The 25,294-nt window shown below is 33.8% G+C and overlaps 1 protein-coding gene across 4 annotated transcripts in view; it reads left to right on the forward strand.

The window, feature by feature from the left end:
* Positions 1 to 25,294, forward strand: part of ankfn1a (ankyrin repeat and fibronectin type III domain containing 1a) — a 184,338-nt gene that overhangs the window by 112,253 nt on the left and 46,791 nt on the right. For all 4 annotated transcript variants that reach the window (XM_073918607.1, XM_073918608.1, XM_009306802.5 and 1 more), the window contains 6 exons: positions 1,214 to 1,424; positions 9,038 to 9,232; positions 15,067 to 15,180; positions 16,183 to 16,280; positions 19,711 to 19,801; positions 21,726 to 21,833. In XM_073918607.1, the coding sequence (XP_073774708.1) occupies positions 1,214 to 1,424; positions 9,038 to 9,232; positions 15,067 to 15,180; positions 16,183 to 16,280; positions 19,711 to 19,801; positions 21,726 to 21,833 (817 nt within the window). The remainder of the gene's footprint in view (positions 1 to 1,213; positions 1,425 to 9,037; positions 9,233 to 15,066; positions 15,181 to 16,182; positions 16,281 to 19,710; positions 19,802 to 21,725; positions 21,834 to 25,294) is intronic.

Genomic DNA, 25,294 nt, shown 5'->3' on the forward strand with positions numbered 1-25,294 from the left:
CCATCTATCTGTAAGTTTCGAAACAGGAGCTTCAATTTTCTTCATCAAAACAAAAAACTATTAAACCATAAAAAAAAATATAAAGTTTCAATTTAGTGTTGTTGAAAACTCATCACATTCAACATTTAATCACGCACTCACTTAGATAAAGATGGATTTTTTATGGAAAATTATCATATAACTATAATCTGGTAAAAGCTGGGATCTCTGGGCATGTACCCTGCAACAGAAAAAAAAAAAAACCCTCTCATTTGGGACTGAGGTTTCTGGGACAGAGAGATATGATTTAGCCAAGATTGAAAGCCGTGGGTAACGTTGTGCATTGTCTTTCCACCACTTGAGAGGACAAGCCATGAGTAAGATAGAGGTCTCTTTGCGGTACAAGTCAATGTCTGCATCAATCTAACAAGTGTGCTGTGTTCTGCGGTCCCCATGACTGTTTTTAGTCATATTCCCCGACTTATATTTCACCACAGTCTGGCTGTGCCTGCATACTGTTTTTTTCTTTGTCTGTCACCTTTTCTCCTTTTTCATATCTTTTTAGAAAGAAATCGAAATGCTTCCACACATCCGATTTAAAACCCGCTTTAGGTTTGATCATTTCCAACTCTTTTTCTTCCCCGCTACTAGCAACACACTCCATTTCTGCATTACTGGATCTGTAGTGACAACAGACCGCAAAGGATGATGGCTACGTCTAGGCTGATGGGATTGTAGTTCCCGCTACCTCCCGTTCGCTTCATTCGCCTAAGCAAACTTTTCTCAGAAATATAGTTTTATTGAGTCATTCGCCTACGGTAATATTGAAAAAAATTACTATTGCGGTATGATGGTATTTACAATATTGTTACATCCCTAATCGATTTAGGCGGAAATGACAAAGTGCAGCCTTTTGAAGGTTTATGTCAGTTTTATATTTTTCTAAATGTGAATTTGGTCTCTGTTTTGAAGCACACTAGTCCATAGATGTCCATTAAACTAACAGAACGAAACAAACATATTAAGTTATTTATTTTAATTTCACGGGTCCTTTAAAACATGTTGCACTATTAGGACTGTTCCTTTAAATCTGCCAATCACTGTAATAATTCACTAATATGTAATAGCGTAAAGATGCAATCACTGTACAAATCACTGTAATAAAAGTGTCAGCTAATTGACTGTTGAAGTTATCTCGTGTGCTCATTTTTAACCTGTGTCTTTTTCCTCACAGAACATCCAGAGCAGCGAGGCTCTGTTCGAGGCTGTTGAACAGCAGGATCTGGATGCCGTTCAGATCCTGCTGTTTCAGTACACAGCTGATGAACTGGACCTGAACACCCCCAATAGTGAAGGCCTGACGCCTCTGGACATCTCCATCATGACCAATAACGTTCCCATCGCCAAACTGTTGCTTAAAGCTGGAGGGAAGGAGAGCCCTCACTGTGAGTCTGCATATTTAACAAGCGCATACTTTAAACAGTCAATTCCTCTAAGAGCTTCTTGTCTAAAGGGCTTTCTCAAGTGTTTCCTTGTTAAAGAGCCACTGAATGATTCTTCAAATTTCACATTTTAATTTGACAGGAGTATTTTTAGTACTTAATCTAGTTGTAGTTCTTCTTCAAAGCAATTTCACTGTGACTGTAGTTTTCCATCGTCCTACAGTAGCTGCACATTTTGATGGAATACAAAGCTGTCTACTTATTTTGTCAAATGTACAATATATTATGCATGGTGTGTGTGTGTGTGTGTGTGTGTGTGTGTGTGTGTGTGTGTGTGTGTGTGTGTGTGTGTGTGTGTGTGTGTGTGTGTGTGTGTGTGTGTGTGTGTGTGTGTGTGCGCATGTGTGCATGTGTGTGCGTTTTTGCGCACGTATATGTGTATATTCAGTATATATGGTGTATAATCTAATTGGCAAATATATCTATCCATCCATCCATCCAGATAGATGGATATCCATCTTTCCATCTATCCATCCAAGACTTAAACTATTCCATCCAAGTCTTTAACTATTCAATTCAAGTCTTTAACTATTCCATCCTTGGTTCTATACATAAATGGTATGGATGGATGGATGCATGGATGAAACCAAGGATGAAAAAGTTAAAATCCATTCATCCATCAATTGGTTGACTTTTCCATCTATTTATCCATCCATCCATTCATTCAAAGCTTTAACTATTCCATCCTTGGTTCCATCCATCCATCCAAACGGACGGACGGACAGACGGACAGACGGACAGACGGACAGACGGACAGACAGACAGACAGACAGACAGACAGACAGACAGACAGACAGACAGACAGAGAGACAGACAGATAGATAGATACAGTAGATAGATATATAGATAGACAGATAGATAGATAGACAGACAGACAGACAGACAGACAGACAGACAGACAGACAGACAGACAGACAGACAGACATCCGTTTATCCAGATAAATAGATACATCCAGATGGATAGATACATAGATAGATAGATGCAGTAGATAGATATTCATCCATCTAGATAGATAGATAGATAGATTTTTTTGTGAAATATTTATTAATATATATGTTTGACATTTTTGAATATATTTGTACAGAAGTATCATTATATATATACATGTACAAAATAACTAATTTAGCTTTTTAAATAAAATGATATTTTACATTTTTGTATTGTAAATACAAGTTGAATGTAATATTTGAAAGCAAAAAAATATATACAAAAAACTGTATAAGCATAAATAAATAAAAGCAATGAATTTAAAACTACACAAAAAAATACTACAATTTTAAAAAGAAAACTAAAAATATATACATGTAAAATGTAAACTATTGATAAAAACTTTTAAAGAAAGACAAACTCTCGCTATGGACATCTTTGTGGCTTGCTTATCAAAACATCTTCATCCCTTAGGAATAGACGCGTGGTTATTATCACCATCAAAAGGTTTTTCTTGCGTCACACACTCCTGTTTAGCTGTGGTGACCAAAAGCAGATGCTCTGTAATTGGACAAGCTGTTTAGAAAGAAGCTGACGATAAACAGACGGAGCCACTGTGAGGGTTTGACACTTTGCTTTAGGGGCTCGTGTAATAATCGCTTCCAAGTAGGAATACTAGAATAAACTTTTCCATGACAGCTGTCATAAGCACTCATAATTCTGCTTTAAACATCTAATGACATCTGTAATAACCACTAATGACTGAGCAAATCATGCTCATTATGTAATATTTTGGAAATAACATTGTGCGGTGTCACATCATTTAACACATGTATTATGATGGTCATTGACGTACATTTTTAAAGGCTTAAATTCAGTTCAGTCATCACTTTACTTATCCTCATGTCAGTCAAACCCCATTTCTGTTACATTCAGAACATATCAAGTTGCTTTTTTATCAAATCTGAGACATTTCTGTCGCTCCATTTAAAGTCTGTTAGCTGGCGCTTCAGAACATTTGTAAAAAGATCAGAAATTAAATTCAAATGAACGAGCGGTTTAATTCAATTCTTTTGAAAAGACATGATTGCTCTGTGTGATGAACAGATTTAATTTCTGCTTTTATGTACGTATAAATATTGGTTTTAATCAAATCTAAGAGATGTCTGTTTCTCCATTGAAAGTCTTGTCACCGAAAACCTTGTTGCTTCAAAACATTTTGAATACAGCAGAGCTATTTATTTTTAGTCTTCTGATGTGATTCTTTTGTATGATGAAAATGGTTTCCTTTTTAATATAGGCACCTGTTTGCCTATAAGCATTGAATTGTAATTCAACAAACCAAAAAGAAAAAAACTCATTGGTTCATCTTAATCCCTAAGGACTACTATAAATCAAATATTCAATTATATACAGTAGATCTGTTTACAGTTGAAGTCAGAATTATTAGCCCCCCGTTTATTTTCCCCAATTTCTGTTAAACAGAGAGAAGATTTTGTCAACCCAATTCTAAACATAATAGTTTTAATAAATCTTTTCTAATAAGTAATAAACTAAAAACTAAAACTAAAAACTAATAATTTTGATCTTAAAATGGTTTTAAAAAATGTAAAAACTGCTTTGTTCTAGCCGAAATAAAACAAACAGGACTTTCTCCAGAAGAAAAAATATTATCAGTCATATTGTGAAAATTCCCTGAATCTGTTTGGGAAATAAAAAATAATTATAGATTCAAAGGGAGACTAATTATTCTGACTTTAACTGTATATGAGTGATACAATATGCATGGTTTTTGTTATTTTGGTAACCACACACTGTTTTAAATGATATTTTAATAATTGCAGCAGTTATGGTTTTGTCTTGTGAACTATATGTACACATATTTTAAAAGATAAAATATTTTACTCAGGACAGTACAAAATAAAAAACAACATGCATTTTGTATGATCTCTCTTTTGTTAAAACTTTTCATTACATTCGACATACAGTTCACATTTTTTTACAGTTAGTTTTTTTAACAGTGTGTCTGTGCGTTTTAAAATGTCACATTATATTATATTATATTAATCATTTATTTATTAACATTTAGTTTTGTTTTGTTTATTCATTTATTTTTTCATGTAGTTTTGAAATAAATAGAACTAAAATAACTGTCAAAATAAAAAAGTAAATAAAATTAAGAAACAAATGTGTCATAACTAACAACTATTAACTAAAACTATAAATAGGTCAATATACAAAGCATATAAAAAATTCTGACTAATCTCTCATCAATAAAGGTACAGGAGCTGTCACTGGGGCAGGTACCGTTTCAAAAGAGACATGTTTGTACCTCAAAGGTACTTTTTAGGTGCATTTAGGTACTAATTTGCACCTTTTAGATAACAATGTGGACTATTTGAGTACAAATATGTATCTTTTAAAAAGGTAATGCAATAGTGACAGCACCTGTACCTTTATTTCTGAGAGTGTACACTGAAAAAAATTATTTAAATGTATATGTGTTGAATTTAAACAAACTAATTTAATTTAGTAATGTTCAACTTAATTAGTCTGTTTTAGCCCAAATAAATAGTTTACAACCACTTAACATAAAAATTGAGTAAATCCAGGAAATCCTCTTTGAACAATTATTTTCAATGTATTATACTTTAATGATATTTATTAAGTATTTAATAATACTATGCCCCAAAGCATAGAAATGTTGTTTCCTCATCATCAAAGGGCGAACATGTTTGGTTTTTAGAAAGACACGAAGATGAATAAATGAAGATCCAACTTTCATTTTGGGAGTGAACAAACCTCAAGTGTGCCAAACTATTTTGGGGACAAGCAGAGTGTAGTTATTAAGTATTAATGCATCAAGAACAGATCTGTTAAAAATACCTGCACCCGCTGCCCTTGGATTAATCAATAGCATATTCAGTCCCTGACTCTTCGGCAACAGTAGAACAGGTGTTTCTTACCTTGAACACCATGGAAAAAAAGCCTCCAGTCTCGAACGCAATCATGAAAAAGTCGAATGTTGTCTGAGGCCAAACAGGGAGCACTGTACAGCCGTCTGAGCGGACCGGGGTGGGCTAGACAGCACACGGCATCTCTCACAAAAACCCTAACAAGGTTTGTCGTTTAATGGTTTAACTTTTCCAATGATGCATGTAACGGGGGCAATTATACTAAGTGATTTATTGTGCTCAGTCCGCAGTTAAATTTCAAAACATTTCATCGTGGCACAATCCGATCCTTGTAAACAAACTAGAAAATAAACATTGCCGTATTTTCCCCTCCTGGGCTTTCGGCATTATATTTATGTCAGGCCAGAAGTGCCAAGTAAATCAATCAGCCAGACGCCTGACAGTTTGGAGGTCCGAAGCTAAAGCATGTTTATGGGGCCCATAATGCCTATATTTAGTGCCGTCCCAAAGCCCCTACAATGCCAACTGTGTGTGACAGGCGCAATATCAGCCGACTCGCCCATTAATTTATAGTTTGTTCAATTAACCGCACATAGTAGCCAGATGTCAATCTTCAGAGTGCAGGAAATTGCACCTCTGGACTGCTAATATGGCTACCTTTCCACAGCGCAGTGGACCCCCCTGTAAGACCGACCTCCATTTTATTTTTTTTTTTTTTTTGGAAGTTGACAACACACACTTTATCATCTTCCCCGGAGAGCTCCCGTCTCCAGGGGTTCGGGCTGGGCCAGTGAAAGAGGGTTTCTTCAGCCATGTGTTTATTTGTTTATTTTGCTGTCATGCTCCATGACTAAGGCTCTGAAGGAAAATGCAGTAGTATTCATGGCCTATGAGGAGGACTGGTATGGCTGTATTCGTTTTTTACCATGACAAATCTATATGGCAAAACACAGTCCTGTGTGTTTGAGCACTGAGCGTGTTCATTTGACTTCATCTGCAGCTCCGCTTGACACGTGTGTTCACAATCTGAAGTACTTTTAGTTTTGGCTTTACTATGCTAGTAGAATGTTGTTTTGCAAAAAAAGCGAAAAAGATTGAACAGAATGAAAAGATTTTTATAAAATAAAATAAAATAAAATAAAATAAAAACATTTTAAAATAAAACAAAATAAAATAAAAATAAATATTTTGGTAAAATAAAACTAATCAAATTAAATAAATTAAATCAGTTAAATTAAATCAAATAAATACGGAAGTTTACTATAGGCAGGAATTAGTATGAAAACGAGTTATTCAAATATAAGGTAATGTCTTTACTAACATAAACTTAGTATGAATAATCTAGTAGTATCTTTTACTAATGTCTTATTAACATTCAAATACATGTTGGTTCATATTAGTTAATGTACCAGAACTAACATGAACTAATGATATTTAACTTAAATAGCTTTAGGTAACCTTAACAAAGATATAATAAAAGTTTGACTAATTGTTTGTTCATGTTAGTAAATACCTTAACTAACATAAACTAATGTATGGAACAAATCAATGCCAAAAAGTATTAATATAAAAAGCTTGTTGAATAGTACTACAGTAACAGAAAAAATTATACATTGAATTAACAACTGCTTGCATTTTAATGACTTGAATTGTCAAGTGTGTAATTTTAGGTCCTGAAACTTAACATAGCTGTTTATTTAAGCTGTGAATATTTCAATTCAAAATACAATTTCATATTTAAATTCAATATTTCACATTTAATTTCCAGATTTCACTTCAGAAATATTCTGTTTCGATACTTTTGGCACTGATTTTGTTCCATACTAATGGGACATTATTTTAAAGTGTAACCAAATATAAATTGAAATTGAGCACAATTTGTTTTTAAACCAAACATAGAATTTTTTTAAAGAACAAAAATTTCAATAGTTACTGAATATTAGAATAACTTTTTGTAATGTAACCCTGTGTTTTGTTTTAGTTTGTTTATTCATGTCACACCCCTTCACTTTAATTCTCCTGTGTTTTTGTAATCAGTCTATAACGATATTCCAGCTTTGTGTATGTAATCAGAGGAAAACAGGAACTGGTGTGTGTGATGTGCATGCTGGGAGTTGCAGTTTGTTTGTGTGGTGTGTTTGTAGTTCTCCAGCGATATGCAGCCGTTAAATCTCTGGTGATCACAACAGTAATCCATCATTTGTTGTTTGGTTCTACATTAATTAAGCAGTTTTGTTGCTTTTCATTCAAACCTTTGTAACACCTACTGTACATATAATCCTTAATAAAGCTCAACCAATCAGAAACCGTTGTTACCATGGATGTAAAAGTCATGCTGTGTATGCTCTTGAAATTTAAGTTTATTGAAATATATAGTTTTTACGGTTGACTTACAGTAATATTTCACCCAAAATGAAAAAGTACTCATTATATTCTGATCCAGGTTCCAAAACATTAGTAGGTTGTTGTTGTTGTTGTTGTTGTTGTTGTTGTTGTTTAGTTGAACATAAAAAATAAAAAAAATTTAGAAAAGTTGGAATATACTATAATGTCAATGGCTACTGATTTCCAAGATTGTTCTAATTATCTTTTTGTTCAACAAAGGCACATTATATTCACATTATATCCATAGTATGTTTCAGTGTAGTTGTTGTGTTCCATTGTGTTCATCCCAAAGCTTCATGAAATAAAAGGCATTATTTGTACATAGGAATCTTTCACCTGTTTCAAATATATCAATGTGTGCAATGCTGTGATTCGTGTTGAAGCTGGTTGGTTTTGTTCTGTTCAAGGCTTACAACTCAACTCTTTAATAAAGATTTTTTTTTCTGACCATGGGAGGAAATGAATAGAACCAAGGCCACTGATAAAGGTAGACAACCAATGTGTTGTGCACGAATCTGTTATTAATTTTCATTTCAAAGTACAGTCTTTTCACTTTCTATGATATATAGGTCTGAAAAAAGACATTGTGACTTTGTGCCTCACATTTAAACTCTGATTCAGACTGAATTAAATTCTTAGAAACAGACCAGGCGATCAAAATGAACACAATCAAAGTCGATATCTGTATTTATATGTATTTCTTTTAAGTTAAAAGCAGAGTTTTGCTCAAGAATAAAAGTTGCAGAACCCAGACACGTAATTAATTTAAACTACACTTTTGCTGTCAGAACAAATGTCAACCAGACAGATATATCACAACAAATATCATGTGAACGTATCAATGATGTTTATAGAACTTGTAATGAATTAACTTAAAATCTTTTAGATTCAACTACAAATTAACTAATTACTTTTAGCAGACCAAGAATGACCCCCCAGAAATCTGCTGTAATATTACAGATGTGTCGAAAAATATCAAGAGAAAATATTCTGAATAAACTAAACAGTAAATTGAAAAGAGCTTTGAGCCAGAGATACTAATATCATGCTAAAATACCAAACATAGCATTATTTTCATGAGGGTTAAAAATAAAACAGAAAGCCAATTGCTTCTCTTATTTGGTTTTCACTATCTGTATTGATTATTTGTAGCACAATCTTATTATTAAAATTGATTTGTTTTGACAGAGTTCCTCAAAGTCAACCTACAATTTAAAACACAGTTCTAGCTGCTGCCAAAACTGTGGATAGATGGAAAATTACATTACAATAATTATTCATATGTTATCACCCAGTACTAGTATAGACCACTCTGCTTTGTGTTTCAGTTGTCAGTTTGGAGAGCAGAGACGCTCACCTCTCAGCACTAGTCCAGGAAGCCCAAAGGAGAGCCAGTGAACTGTCCAACCAGGTGATGAGAGAAAGTCTCAGCCTGGAAACGTCTGACAAAGAAAAACAGCTCAAAGCTTGGGAGTGGCGATGCAAACTCTACAAGCGCATGCGCACAGGATTCGAGCATGCACGTAAGTCTATGCAGAGTCTATCTTTCACAAACAAAAAAAAAGCATTAATTGGCAAGTAATTGATGATGGACCATTGAATTATTTATTAAATAATGCACTATACTTGCATAACTTAATGGGTAGACGGTATGGCAAAAATTCTATTTCACAGTATGGGTAAATTTATTTCAATGAGAAAATATATTTCAAAATACGACTATTTAAATAGGTAGTTAAAAAAAGGGTTATAATAAATAGACTTAAACATTGCAGAAATGAGAAAGGAATTCGCCTTTTTTTCTGACCTTGTTGTAGTAGGGATGCACAACATTGGATTTTTTGCTGATATTGTCAAACTCCTTTTGGCTGAGCTGATGCCGATATCTTTTCTGTGTGTAATTTTAATGTTAGCTTCTCACAATCAATTACGATCAAACTTGGTATTTTTTAACCCCATTTGATGTTTTTAATGTTTAGATAAAACGAACTGAACACTTTTGTTTAGTTAGTGTAACACAGTGGTGGGACTTGAATTAATTTCTTATTGAGCAGGAATTAGGACCCAGTGGGAGGCTACTTAGGAGTGATATTGTAAAGAAAATGGATAAATAGAACAGACACTGAATTGAGATTTGTAAAATTGGTGTCATAGTCAATAAGTCATTTAATATGTTATGATTAAATTACACATTTTATGTCATGTTATTTGTGTATTTTACTTTAATTTCCCTATTTTTTAGGGTATAATCATGTTACTGGGTGGGCATTAGGACCTGGGGGAAGCTATTAGTCAGCAGAAGCTGTAACACTTCACAAGTCAATGGCTGTATCTTAATTCCAAGATTGCTGAGAACGTACTCGTTTTCTTGTCGAGACCGTTCTTTCGAAGTTACCTCAGAACGAATTCAGAGACCACGAGAACACGTCCTGTGAGAAATGAGATGCTGCATTTTTCCCGATGGTCATATGACCTTCGCGCATTTTTTTTTAATGGAAAATTATTTAACCATTGAAGCATTCATACAACGATTTATTGTTTTTCCCTCTTTTCACTTTTCATAAAGACCTTACAAAAAAACTTTGCTCAATACAAATAAAACTAATTTTAATAAGAATTTCAGCAAATAAACACCCTTAATGTGTTTAAGCCTTTATAAAGATTTTCATGGTAATGTTTACTTTCACCGTCTCATATATATATATATATATATATATATATATATATATATATATATATATATACTGAACTTTAGCAATAAATCTATATAAAATGCTGCGCTTCCAACTTCTTTTAATTAGCTGCAGTGACTTCTGGACTTCTAGAGCGAATTTTGCTCTTAAGTCTGCATCGATGCGTCCTCGATATCAAGAAAACATTAGTGAACTTTCACACATCCTCCGTTCTTGCGGTTTTGACTTTTAGAAGTGAACTTTGGCAGTTGATGATGATGTTAAACTAGAACACAAGGATGCAAGAATGCTGAACAACACATATTGAGAAACAGCCAATGTTTAACTTACCAAGGGATATTGTACACAGAGTTATTCTGTACTGGCATTCACAGTTTCAAGTCTGTAATCCATGACAGTAAATCTAAAAAATCACAAAAAAAAATCAATAAATCTCCTTAGATGGCTTGATTATCTTACTAAGTGCTCCAGTCAGTCTCATAAGCAACATCTTGTTCAGGCTCACACACAAACCGAGCACTTATTTACATGTTACAATATAAACAGAATAAACAAATATAATTAACACTTGACAATTTATACTGCATTGAATCAAGAATCAAGAATTTAACAGCCACACAGTAATTTCTACAATACAATACTGACAGAATTATTGTATTTTGTTTTATTTACAATCAGATTTGTCTAATCTGTACGCTTTTGAACTGAAAGGTCACCTGTTCCCATATTGACGCACTTTATTAGAGTGGTACGACTGTGCAAACAAACCGCTATGATTATTAGAGCGAACACAGATATTAATATCATGTTGATTGGCCTGAAATGACTCTGAGCTGCAAACACAAGTACACACACAAATACCCTCACCCTCCTATCATATTGATTATCTGTTATATCAGGCGAATTTTGTTTGGCTTGTCTTTGTAAACAACCTCGAGTGAAGGCAGGAGTGATAAATCAGTGATGCTCCGCCGCAGACACTCTCCCAAATAAGATTGCAGAGAAATACCCACAGGTATCTGTGAGAGGAGGATCTTTGGGAAACGCAAGGGCACTATTAGTTGTGGTATTTGTTTTGGGTTTATACTGTAAGCACAATATTAAAGGAGAAACAAGGAGATGAAGCAGATAAATGGAAGTAATAAGCACAGTGAACAGGCAATAGCTTGGATCTTAAAAAGACTTGCTAAATTTTTTATGAAAACCTTTTTTTAATAAAAATTACTTGTTCACTGCTGAAGCTATTATGTTAGTATTTTTGTCTTGGAGTGCAATGCAAATTTGTAGACAGCCTTAAAGAAACAAAATGAGATTATCTTGTTTTCTGAGACACAAAGCAAGATAATCTCTACCAGTGGAGTCATAAAATAAATCTAATTCGATAGAGAAAAAACAAAAGTCTTTCTCTTTGTTACCACATTTGTAAAGATTTTTTTCCTCCGTGTAAACATAAACTCAGGTTTTCATGAGTGTAGTCATTCACAATAAAAAAAAAATTATCCACTGGTAAATGAGTAGTTTTTCTCAGGAATTGTAATTTATTTGCTGTAGTAGTTTTAAAAAATGTGTACTTTTTCTTACCATGGAGTACATTTTTAGTGCTGTATTGGTACTTTTATTTCACTATTTTCCTTTAACCTGCAGCCACTACTTTGTTTATTACTTGTCTATGGTGATTGGTTAAGGTAGAAAAATCAGTCCTGCGATTCCTGTCCAATCAAATCTCATACAGAAAGTAAATCACATCATATTAAACTACCTCAATACATGGGCGTTAGTAAGCCCATAAGTAAGTTAGTATGCAGCAAACCTTTTGGAAGCATTAAAAATGTCCATGAAGATGTCTAAAATCTTTACATGCAATCACCCAGAGGCTTTTATAGACTGCGTGTCACTGATGAGTAAATGAAGGATGTTGACTGTATGACCACTGAGATCACCAAACAGCCTTAAACAATCACTAAATGGGACAAATGAAGAATGGAAGGAAGGACTGAATGATGAAAATGTAACCCTATTTATAGTTTAAAGTCAATGAAGGTGTTAGACCGTACAGCTAATTAATTATCAGTGTAATAGATAATTATATTATGTATGGATTATAGTTTGATATAAAGTTGAAGTCAGAATTACCAGCCCCTGATTTATTAGCCGCCCTGTTTATTTGTTGTTCCCTAATTTCTGTTTAACAGAGTTTTAAAAACTGATTAATTTCATCTTTGTCATGATGACAATAAATTATTTATTTATTTATTTTTTATAGATATTTCTCAAGATAGTGTTTTTCAGCTTAAAGGGCAATTTAAATTAGATGCAGACACAAATGTTATATGCTTGACTTATAAGCACACATATAATGTACTTAATGATTGTATTATTATACTTTGTTAATTATGATTTATTTCATTTCCAAATTAAGTATTGAATCATTTACAAACCAGTAATTTGAGAACAGTTGCTGCTTTTTAAGATTATTCAAAATGTGTAAGTCAATTATTAATAAGCTGTTGAGATCAACACAATCTAAAGTGAGGACTATTTATGCTTTATAAATGCCTAATAAATGACAATTAAAGGCTCAGTTATATTCTAAACAGGAATACAAATAAAATAAATGACTTAATTCATTTCTATAGATACACAATATAGAAGATGCATAGAGTATACACCAATGAAAGCATAGTAAATGAAATACTGTATAAATCTTTGCAATTTTAACGAAAATAAAATTACTGTGCAGTTTAAACATCGCTAACATAACATTCAACAGATTTGTTGTATCATAATATATTGTTAAATCATTATATGGTTGTTGTTTTATCCAATTGTATGTTATATTTTGACACTCCTGTTATTCAGCAATGTTTAAACTTTACAGTAATTTTACATTTTAGATAAGATAGCAAAGATGTGTTCTTCATTTGATGCTACGTCATTTAGTAGGGATTTATAAAGCATAACTAGTCCTCAATTCAAGGAAACAAAACTGGATAAAGTTGAGTTAATAAAGCATTTATTAACATACAAATTAAATATTAGTATATGCCTGAATGGTAAAATATTAATGTTGATTGGAATAGATTATTAATCCTTTACTAACTCATTCTGAATGATCGTAAAAAAAAAAACAACGTCCTAATACAAATGATTTATTCAATATAAAAGTATAACATTTTAAATGTGCTTAAGTCGAGAATAAATTGTGTGTGTGTGTGTGTGTGTGTGTGTATGTATGTTTATATATATATATATATATATATATATATATATATATATATATATATATATATATATATACACACACATACATATACATATATATATATAGCATTTGTATCTGCAGTTATAAACTGCTTACTAACATCAATTAATGTAGATTTAATGTAGAGTTAAACAAATAATGAATTCACTATTTGCCAACGCTTAATAAATGATTCATAGTGTATAGTTACTATAATGTGTTACCAAATATAGCTTAGGTGAGCTAATAATTTTGACCCTAAAATGACTCTTTAGGAATTAAAAACTGCTTTTATTTTAGCCGAAATAAAACAAATAAGACTTTCTCCAGAAGAAAAACTAATACTGTGAAAATTTCCTTGCTCTGTTAATGTCATGATCATCAGTGATCTAACCCTTATGGATTGCTGGAAAACATTCACATGGACTACAATCCTTCCTCCATACAGACTACAAGACCTGTCATGCACCACACACAGACACACACACACACACACACCTGTTCCAGGCCTCTTTTAATTAGACATACAGCTGATGCTGCTCATGTACTGATTACACACACATACAGCTCACTTTGACACTCTCATTGCGGAGTCTTATTAGGTTAGCAGCCTGTAACATTACAAAGTGTTTGCTGGTATAGTTTTCACATGTTCTGACCCTTGCTTTGTTTAATCGTTTACCATCTGCCGCCTGTACTGACCTTCTTCCAGTTACTTGACAATGCCTCCAGATTGAGTTATTTGTACCCGTTTGCACGTGTTGTTGATCACTGCCTGTCTGACTACGATTCTTACTAAAACCTGCATAAGGATTCTCACTCCGTTGTCACTTATCTCCCTTGTGGTTACAGATAAACATCATTTGGGAAATATGTAAAAACTAAAAAAATCATAGGGGGGCTTATAATTCTGACACTTCAACTGTATGTCCAGTGGCTAATGCATTGGACAATATATGGCTTTTTATTTTTTTGAGAATATATTTTTGACCACCAAATTTTCTGAACATTTGTGCATTCATCTTTAAAAAAATAACCAGAGTTTTGGATTCAACTTAAACTCCAAGACGGCTCCAATTACACTGACAGCAGGTCAACAGACAAGCACTAAGCAGATATTACATTGTAAGAAGGACAACAGGATGTCTATTTAAAGGCGTGTAAGCAATTTCAACCTTTATTTTTATTGATTGTGAAAATAATTGATCAGGAAACAGCTCAGCTACTTTTGTGTACATAATCAGCCTGCAGTTTGGTTCAGAGATGTTCAAAACATGTTCGGGTAGAATCAATCTGCAAATGGCTCTCTTATTGTGGGTTTTGCATGTTAAATCTTTATAGGAATATATTATACAAAAGCACAATGTAGAGCTCTATTATTTCCTAGTGGGATACAATGTGATTCGTGAACCATGTCTTTCAGGGCAGCCGGAGGCTCCATTGATGGTGCGTCTGAGTGTGACCGGCAGCACGACTCTCACTGTTAGCTTTCAGGAACCTGCCAGCATGAATTCAGCTGTGGTGACCAAATACAAAGGTCAGTGAAGACTTAATGTGTGTTAGTCTGTATCATGTATGCCACATTTCCTCTAGGAATGGGCTTTTTGTACTACATTTTATAAAAGAAGAAAAAACACCTTTCCACTGCAACAATTTAATTTTAATTTTAATTTAATTTTTTAAAAATATTTACTTATTTTGTTGTATGTATGTATATATATATATATATATATATATATATATATATATATATATATATATATATATATATTGATCTTTTTTGTTTTTGTTTTTTTTAATTCATTTTTATTTATTTTATTTTTTATTTATTTTATTTTATGTATTTCTTTAATTTAATTTAATAAAATTTAATTTCTATTTATTTTTTATTTTATTATTTTTTGTTAATTTTTATTTTATTATTATTTTTAAATTTGTATTTATTTTTAATTTAATTTATTTTATTTTATACTAAAGTTAAATATTTTAAAAAATGCATGTATTAATTTAAATACATTTAATTTACATAACTTACATCATTTAAATATCATTAATTCCTGAAAATGATCTAAGTTACATTTTAAGTGATTAGTATGGAGTAACGCATTAGGGAACGCATTAGTCATCATTAAAAGAAAATTATGTCTTCTATGATAACAAATGACTGTCATTTTCTTTAAAATAATGATTATAATTTTATTTGAAATTTCAAAAAACAAATCATACCTTAAATCATACCTTAGTGATGTAAAATAAATCACATTATTATTATACTCAAACTTTCACCCAATAAATCCAGTAAATTCAAAGAAACTGATTTTTCAAGAAATCTGTGTAATTTTAACTTCACTCAATGTTTTTAATGGAAATCTTGCTGTTCAAAATATAAAGTTGTAGTTTTAATTCTATTTGATTACAGTCATCATGACATTTCTTTGACATCTTGTTGTGTTCTACCCTATGGTGTCTTCAGATTCCACTCATTTATTAATGTTCTGTGCCATTAATCCTGTATAATATGTGATGACGTATATTGCAGTTGAATGGAGCTGTCTGAAGGACTTCTCTTTGTTAGCCGGAGAACTGATCCTTGAGAATCTGCAGTCCCTCAAATGCACAATTACAGGCCTCACCATGGTAAGATAAAAGCACATTGAACCACAGATACTATATGCTTCCAGTGACGCTAAGTTTTTAGCAATAAATGAATAATGTTAGCTGCTTTTCCACTATTGGTCTCTTAGAACTCTTTGAAACGTAATACAAATGTGTCAGTCATTGCCTTGGTAACATAAGTGTAATACCAAAAGCGCTATGTATGATGAGCAGATATTTCTGTATTTGGGAGTTCTTTTCATTTAGGGCCCTGTCTACACTAATACGTTTTAGTTTTAAATGCATGAATTTTGCTACGATTAGGCCTTCTGTCCACACTAGCCCGGAGTTTTTGAGTGCCGAAAACGGAGCCTTTTGAAATCGCTGATGAGGCTGTTTTCTTTTCAAAACGCTGCTGCTCTGTTTCAGTGTGGATGGGGGAAAGCAAAAACATCTGAAAATGTATTGGGGCTTTTTCTCAATATTAAGTGCACAAAGTTCATTCCTGCATCCTTTAAAACTTCACAAGTTTGATATGGAAAACAAACTCCAGAGGACACGTCGGGTAAACCTTCAAAGGGAACAGTGTACAATATAATGTCTGTCACATCACCCTGGCTATCTTAACAATAAAATGAAAACATGATACAAGGAACTGCCTATTTTCATTTTGGTTTTAACAACTTAGCCAAAAATGTTGATGCATCAAGTAACTATATATTTATATAACCGTCATCTTCACTGTATGCATGTTTATAACAAAACGGAACATAACTGCTTCTGCTGAATATTAGTTTTAATATTTAATAATGGCCATTGTAAAAGTATAACGCACAATAGGTTTTTACATTATTGGAAATAAAGGCAACTAATCATTCAAATGTGCAGATTCAGTGAACGTGGTTACATAAATTAATGTATTAACTTATCTTTGCACTCAGCCAAAACACGTTACCTGAGAACAAGTAATTGATTCAAAATACAGAAGAGTTGTTAGATAAAGACAAAATGAATTAATATCACATTTAACAACTATAGTGAGATGAGATTTAGTGGTAGATCCTTGATGAACTTTCCAGCGTGCGCTGCTCTTACCTGGGGTTTTGTGCTCAAAGCCCTCGCTGACTTCCTGAAGCTCAAATGTGCGCATAAGCTGCAGCGCATAACAGAATTTGTGTGTGATCACGTGATGTTCATTGTCAGCGGTGTAGTGTGGACGGAAATCTTTTCAGAAACACTAGGTGAAACGCCAGTGTGGACGTGGATCATTTATGTTTTAAAACACTGTTTTAAAACTAAAACGTATTAGTGTAAATGGGGCCTTACTTTGTTGAATAATAAGAAATACATAAATGCTTGGAGCTATGAAGAAACTAGCAGCCAGGCAACAGAGAAGTGATGTTATGCAGTCAAGGTTGGTTCAGCACAGTCATCTAACCTTGGATTTCCAGGCTGAGAACTGTTTGAAGACAACTAAAACCCTGCCTAACTGCTCTTAGAACTGTTTGGCACAATAGTGGAAAAACTTTATTTTAATCACTGTGGATGAACTTGAAAAAAAGGTGCACTGAAATATAGAAAAAAATAACGACCAGATTCCAGGGGGCTTATAAGTTGCTTTTATTTCAGTATGTTGATGTACTTCCAACTGAAACTGAATTTTGAGTAGGGGCGGGGCTTTCTCTTTTTGCATCATTCCCTTTTAGCAAACTAAAGGTAAGAGGGGTGTGGTTAAGATAATTGTGGCTGAAACCATCAGGGATAAGGATTGATACTACAAACACAGAGAGTTTGATCAGGCCCATAGCCAGCCTGGTGAAATAGGGGTTCGTTTTTCTCAAAAAGTGGACCTTTTTGCAGTTATTCACCTCATTTTCTATTTAATTATGAGATTTAAATAGTGCTTTTCACTGTAATTTTAAGCACTATTTTTAGCTGGATTAGCTTGTCGGATGGTCATCATAACTGCACTTTTTGATGTACCAAAAATATTTCATAAAGAATAATAAAGAAATAAAATCTTTTATACAAGTTTATTATGTTATATATTATTAGAAAACAGGAATCTTAAAGTTTAAAAAAATTAACACTGTCCATTGTCAATTAAGTTTATTGTCACTTCACTTGTATCAGATTGTATGATTTCATGCACAGCTGGATGTTCGACTGTATATGTTTGCATTGGACAAAACTGACTAGTTGAAGTCACACCGAAATGACAGCAAACAGAGGATTCCGCTTGTTCTTAAATCCTTTTTTAAAGGGGTTATATTCACAATTTATCATACGGTAGCGAAATAGGACTATAGTCAAAATAGGACAAATGAGCTCATGTATAGGACTATATCTTTGTAAGTAAAAACCACCTGAACCTGGCTACGTGCCTGTTGATTAAAGATTACAGAAACAAATTTTCTTTTTAATGGATAAGCTTTTATGGATTCATTGTTCACCTTCAAATCAACAATATGTGCTAGCAAAATAAACATTGTAAATTTTGATTTCACACAAACTTTAAAAAGTACTTACTTTTGAGTATTTTCTTTTAGATAAATATGATGATAAAGGTCAAACTTAATTCACAGTGCCATTGTAAAATGTGATGTGCACTTTTTTTTGTTTTATACTATAAATGAATAGTTCCATAATATACACTCTCCAGCCACTTTATTAGGTGCACTGTAAAAAGTGATTAGTTGAAAAAGTGAGTAAAATTGTAGCCTTCAAAGTATTAAGTAAATGAACTATGTGCAAAATTCTAAAAATTAAGTTAAAAGAACTTAGCTCTAAGTTACAACTAAAATTCTTAAAAAATTTGCTAGAAAACTAAATCGCTAACAACTAACAAATCAATTATTTTTAAGGCAATGGATTTACTTACTTTTTAAAGTAATTGCTTTTTACTGTGTGCATCTGTTTATCTGGTGTTTAATGCAAATATTTAGTCAGCCAAAGCTATTTAAAGAGACAATTTACCTAAAAATAAACTTTTACTCACAATCTACTCATTCTCAACCTCTCTGAGTTCCTTTATTCTGTTAAACCTAAAATAAGACATTTTGAAGAGTGGGTAACACTTTAGATTAGGCCACAATTCATGCTATTAACTACTAGTGCGTTTACTACCGATTAAATATTAATTGGAAGATAGTAGCAGTTTAATAATTACTTATAAAGTATGATCTTATCCCTAATCCTACCCAAAACCTAACCCCAACTTCTACCTTATTATTGTGAGCTAAACTAAAGTGTTACAGAAGAATGTTGGAAAGCAGCAGCCATTAAATTCCATAGTTTTCATTTCCATAGGCTTTTAATGTGGCATGTTTGTGCAAGATGCGCCGGTTTGAGTATTTCAGAAATGAATGATCTACTGGTTTTATCTAGCTGTTGATATTGTGTAGAAAAACACAATTTTTCTACACAAACAGAAAACAGAACATTTAAAAAATATATGTCTTGTTTTTTACAGGGTAGGCAGTACTATGTTCAAGTCTCTGCTTACAATATGAAGGGTTGGGGTCCAGCACAACTTTCTCAGCCTCCTTCAGCTGTTCCCTCCAGTAAGTTCTGCAAATCAGCTATGGTCGCCAAGAATTACACTAAAGGATCATTTCTAAAAATAAAAAAGCTTACTATTGCTGACTAGAATCCTTGTTTAACCTCTAGCTCTCTAACCACTGAGCATTGCGTCAGCATCATTTTGTGCTTGTCCATTTAATTCAAATATGCTGGTTAAAAGAAAAGAAAATTGTCTTGATTGTAGCCAACATCCTTGGATGCAGGCGCTATTATTTAACCATCACGACTTACGTTCACCCCGCCACCTTTCATGCTTTCTGAATCTGGCCTTGAGTTTCTTTCAAATAAGCACTGCAAAGAAAAAACTGGCTTTGTGACCAGAGGTGACAGGATTGACGTCAGTAACCAAACAAGAACAAGATATCTGCAGTTTTTCCACTACAGATTCAGAGAAATGTCTTGGTGAAATTAACGACCAATCCCAATTCTATTTATGTACCCAAAATTTACCCCTAAGAATTGGGACAGCACTACACCACCTGCACACGTCATCATTTGTCCTCGCGATCTCCTGCTTCATGTGAGATCAGACGATTGCGACTGTTGTAGTTATTCCAGTTGTGTGATTTATTGGTATTTATCTTCAGGAAATTACTGAAGGCATATAGTTATCATAACGATATAATGTGGCAATAAGTTCATAACTGTACTGTGCATTTACACAGTGGCCATATTCATCAATGTAAACACACCAAAAACAACATTAACATTACAGCAGACACTGTAAAAAAGTTAATTCCCTGCCACTAGACATTACTGACAGGGTATTCGGGTGTCAGAATGTTGTGGGACTGCTGTACAGGAGTTATTAATAGTGACTATAGGTCGCGTATTTTTTTCAACTGTGGTCCTAAAAAATCTTCGCTATTCACCCCTTCCCCTTAGACCTATGCCTTCAAGCTAAAGAGAATTGGGACGCCTCTACCCCATGGCATCCACGCGCAAAACAAGGGGTAGGGGTAAGGGGAAGGACTAAGGGATAGAATAGGGATTGGGCCATATAAATTAAATTGTTTATTATAAAGAAGATTATATATATATATATATATATATATATATATATATATATATATATATATATATATATATATATATATATATATATATATATATCTTAAGTAATGTTTAACAGAGCAAGGACATTTTTCAATGTATTTTCTTATATTTTTAGAAAATCTTATTTATTGTAGTTTGCCTGAAATAAAATGCACAATGAATGAATGAATGTTAAGGTTACTTATTTGCTTACATAAGAAAGGTTTTATTTGTTTTTATATTTGCTACAGATCAGACCATCTTTGTCTAATGACTTCTCTAATTAAGCTAAGTTTCACCATTAACTTTATTAACCTAATCAAGCCTTTGACTTGCTATTTAACCTGAAAGCTAGTATCTTGCAAAATAAATGGGTTATTCAATGAAATACTGATTTCTGATCAGTTTTAAACATTGGTATTGTGTGGTTTCATAATGAAAATAAACATGTCACAAACCTGAGACCTTTTTTATTTCTTGCCAAAAGAAAAGTTTTAAATTAAGTTGTTATAAATAATTGAAACTTTTTTATTACAATTTTTTTTTTTTAAACATAACTGTAAATCTTAAATATAATGTTTTCTAAAAGTTGAGTTGTATAAAAATATTCTAACTGTATGCATATAATTAATTTTAATATATCCACACTTGAGTACTGCAAGTGTCCCACAATTTTTAGGGGGATGACTTTAGTCAAATTTATTTCTAAATACTCATGAATTCCATAGTTTTTTAAATGCCTGTATTTTAATGTGCATATAATGAGCAGAAGTTTATTTTTATTAAAAATCCATAGTTATATTTTATAGCCATCTTTCTTTCTGCGTGAGCATACCTTAAGCTGAAGTGTTTTTTTTTTTTTTTTGTCAGACTGGAAGGACTGTGATGGGAGAGAAAGCAGGAGGAGAGGTCACATCGAGGCCATGGAGAGGCTCTTACAGCAGGTTCGAGCCACACACCAGCACTACTGCTGTGGAGGTACACACACACACACACACCTTTTTAACACACATCAATGCACAAACACTGATGAAGCAAATTCTGTCATTCACATTCTCTCTCTTAATTTGATGGCTTAACTTGTATAATAGTATACTTAGAAAAGTATGTTTTACCAGAGATTTGGCATGATTTACAAAGAATCAAAATGACAATAAAGATAGGGGAGAGAGAGTCACGTGGGACCGTTGAACAAGATGGAGGGCTGAAGACTAGCTCCGGCTTGACCTCGTTAATTTATTTATTTTTAGTAAGTTAGCACCCCACTGTTAACTATTAGTACAATAGCTCAGCGGTAATTGAATATAAAAAAAGAATTTTGCAATTGCTCGGTTATGACATCCAAGTTTACATCGAAGGCGCGAGCTGCAAAGCAGGGCGCAATGGCGAGTGACGGGCCTGCCGAGATTCGAGAAAAAGACGCTCGATTGGGACACGTTACTACACCACCAGGGTTCGCGGAGTTACAGGCTGCGTTAAAAGCAGCAATGGATGAAATGGCACGATTTAGTGCAAATTTGTCAACTTTGCAGGCAGATGTAACGAGTGTGAAGACTACGCAGTTTCAGATGAAGGCGGACGCGGCAGCCATGGCGCAACGGCTTGACGAGGCAGAGGCTCGAATTGGAGTGCTTGAAGACGAGAACGAGCGCCTGCAACAAATGGCCGAAAAAAGTGCTAAAGACTGTGCAGATCTTCGGGATTCGGTTTCGGATATGGTAAATAGGGAGCGGCGCATGAATCTACGTCTAATAGGACTTAAGGAAAAGTCCGAGAATGGTAATCTGCGGGAATGTGTAAGGCTGATTCTCTCCGAGGCTCTGGATGTGGATATCTCCGAAACGGAGTTACAGCGTGTCCACCGATCTTTGGTTCCAATGCCGGATGAAAACAAGCCCCCTCGCCCCGTTATTATGCGCTTTCACAGTTTTCTGGAAAGAGAGAGGGTTATGGCAGCAGTGAGAATGAAAGTGCGGGAAGGTGGCAGTATCATGTGGAGGAGTTCTAAAATATCGCTGTTTCCTGACATGACGAGAGATGTGGCGGAAAAAAGACGGCGGTTCACAGCGGTCAGAAAGAGGCTTCACGAGCTGGATATCCGTTTTACTCTGGCGTATCCTGCAGTAATACGCTTCACATGGAAAGGACAGCGAGTGAGCTTTGATGATCATAACAAGGCGCTGATGTTATTGTCTGAAAAGGACTGAGGTACGGAAGTTGCTTTCTGGGGACAAAAGTTATGTTATTTGATGCTAAGATAAAAACAAACAGACTAGGTCTGCAACCAATGTAAGGACAAAGGGATCTACAGCAAGTTTGATGGGGTGTTAACATGCGATTTACAAGAACGTTCTGGGGCGGGGTCGACAGGTGGTTCCATCATCAGCGCTTCACTGCTCGTGTATGGGGAGGGGCCTTCTTTTAGTGAAAGGATGTAACTTGGGAGGGTTCAAGGGGTTTAAGTTCTTGAAGTTAATGTTTACAGAGTTCGTTTATGTCTTTTATTTTTACTTTTTTACTTTTGTATGTATGTTTTTTACAGACAGCAAGTGTTTATATATAGTTGGGAGACATGCATGGAACGGCTAAATATTTAAAAATAATATCCTGGAATATAAATGGTTCTCATAATCCAGTTAAAAGAAGAAAATGGTTAGGTTACCTTAAATCTATAGACGTGGACATTGCTTTAATTCAAGAAACGCATATGATGGGTCCAGAGGCTGAAAAACTTAAACGTGACTGGGTGGGACAGGTGTTTCATAATTCATATAATAGTAAGAGGAATGGGGTAGCAATATTAGTGCATAAGAGGGTAAATTTTGTCATGATTAAACAAAAGAAGGATGAGGAGGGGAGATTTATATGGTTGGAAGCCATGGTTGATGGGCAAAAAGTTAATATTTGCAATATTTATGCTCCAAATAAGGAGGATAGTGTATTTTTTCATATGGTTAATAAGATGATTGGGGGACAAGCAGGTAATCAGTTAATAATTGCAGGTGATTTTAATCAGGTGCAAGATGCCTATCTGGATAGAACAACCTACCATAAAAATATGCCCAGAGACAGATTAGCTATACAATTAATGATGAAAGATTTGGGGTTGGTGGACATATGGAGGCTTGTCAATCCTAGAGAGAGAGAGTATACCTTCTTTTCACATAATCATAAATCTTACTCAAGAATAGATTACTTTTTGGTTTCTGGTGATTTAGTAGAGTCAGTAGTAGACTGTAAGATAGGCGTGATTGCTTTGTCAGATCACGCACCAGTGGAGATGACATTAGACACTAAATCTAAGACAATAAAACAAAACAGATGGAGATTCAATATATCCTTGCTTCAGGACTTAAATTTTAGTACAAAATTGGGAGCTGACTTAAAGGAATTTTTCGAGATTAATGTTGGTACCACAGAGAGGCTGGGAACGGTATGGGAAGCATCAAAAGCTTATGTCAGGGGTAACGTAATACAATATGCTAGCTTGGTAAAAAGACTTGACAAGGAAAAAGTTAAGGACATTGAGGCCAGAATTAAAGTTTTAGACAGGCAATTATCACTAAAGTTTTCAGATAATATTTTAAAACAAGTCTGCGATCTGAAATATCAGCTTAATGATATTTACAATAGAAAAGCAGAGTATGCAATGTTTAGGATGCGCACAGCTTTCTATGAAAGTGGAGAAAAGGCTGATAAATTGTTAGCAAGGCAATTGAAACAAAAGGATGCTAGTTTCTTAATTTCAGCTATCAAAAATGAAAAAGATGAAGTGGTGACTGCAAACATGGATATTAATAAGGTCTTTGAAAAGTTTTATAGTAAACTATATGAGGCAGAGTCATCCCCAGACTGTACTAAATATAGAGATTTTTTCTCCAAAATTACACTTCCCACCTTGTCCTCAGACCAGCTTGAGATGTTGGATGCACCAATAGAAGAATCTGAAATTAGGGCTGCGATAATGTCAATGAAGGCCGCTAAGTCACCAGGTTTAGATGGCTTTCCTGCCGAATACTATAAGAAGTACATTGACATTGTTGCACCAATATTGGAAGGGGTGTATAAGGAAACCTTGTTACTGGAGCAGATGCCCCCAACATTTAATGATGCGCTAATTACGTTAATTCTTAAAAAGGATAAGGATCTTTATGATCCTGGGAGTTATAGACCAGTTAGTTTAGAAAATGTTGATTGTAAAATTTTATCTAAAGTATTAGCATTGAGGTTGGAGGGCATTTTATCCAATATCGTACATAGCGACCAGGTAGGTTTTATAAAAGGGAGATCTTCTTCTGATAATCTTCGGTCACTACTTCATCTCATCTGGCAAAGCCGCAATGAGAATGATCCAGTTGCTGCTTTTTCATTAGATGCGATGAAGGCATTTGATAGAGTAGAATGGGGCTATTTAACTTATACGTTGCAAATGTTTGGCT

The sequence above is a fragment of the Danio rerio genome, chromosome 12 (genome assembly GCF_049306965.1).
Source record: "Danio rerio strain Tuebingen ecotype United States chromosome 12, GRCz12tu, whole genome shotgun sequence".
NCBI classification, from domain to species: Eukaryota; Metazoa; Chordata; class Actinopteri; order Cypriniformes; family Danionidae; genus Danio; species Danio rerio.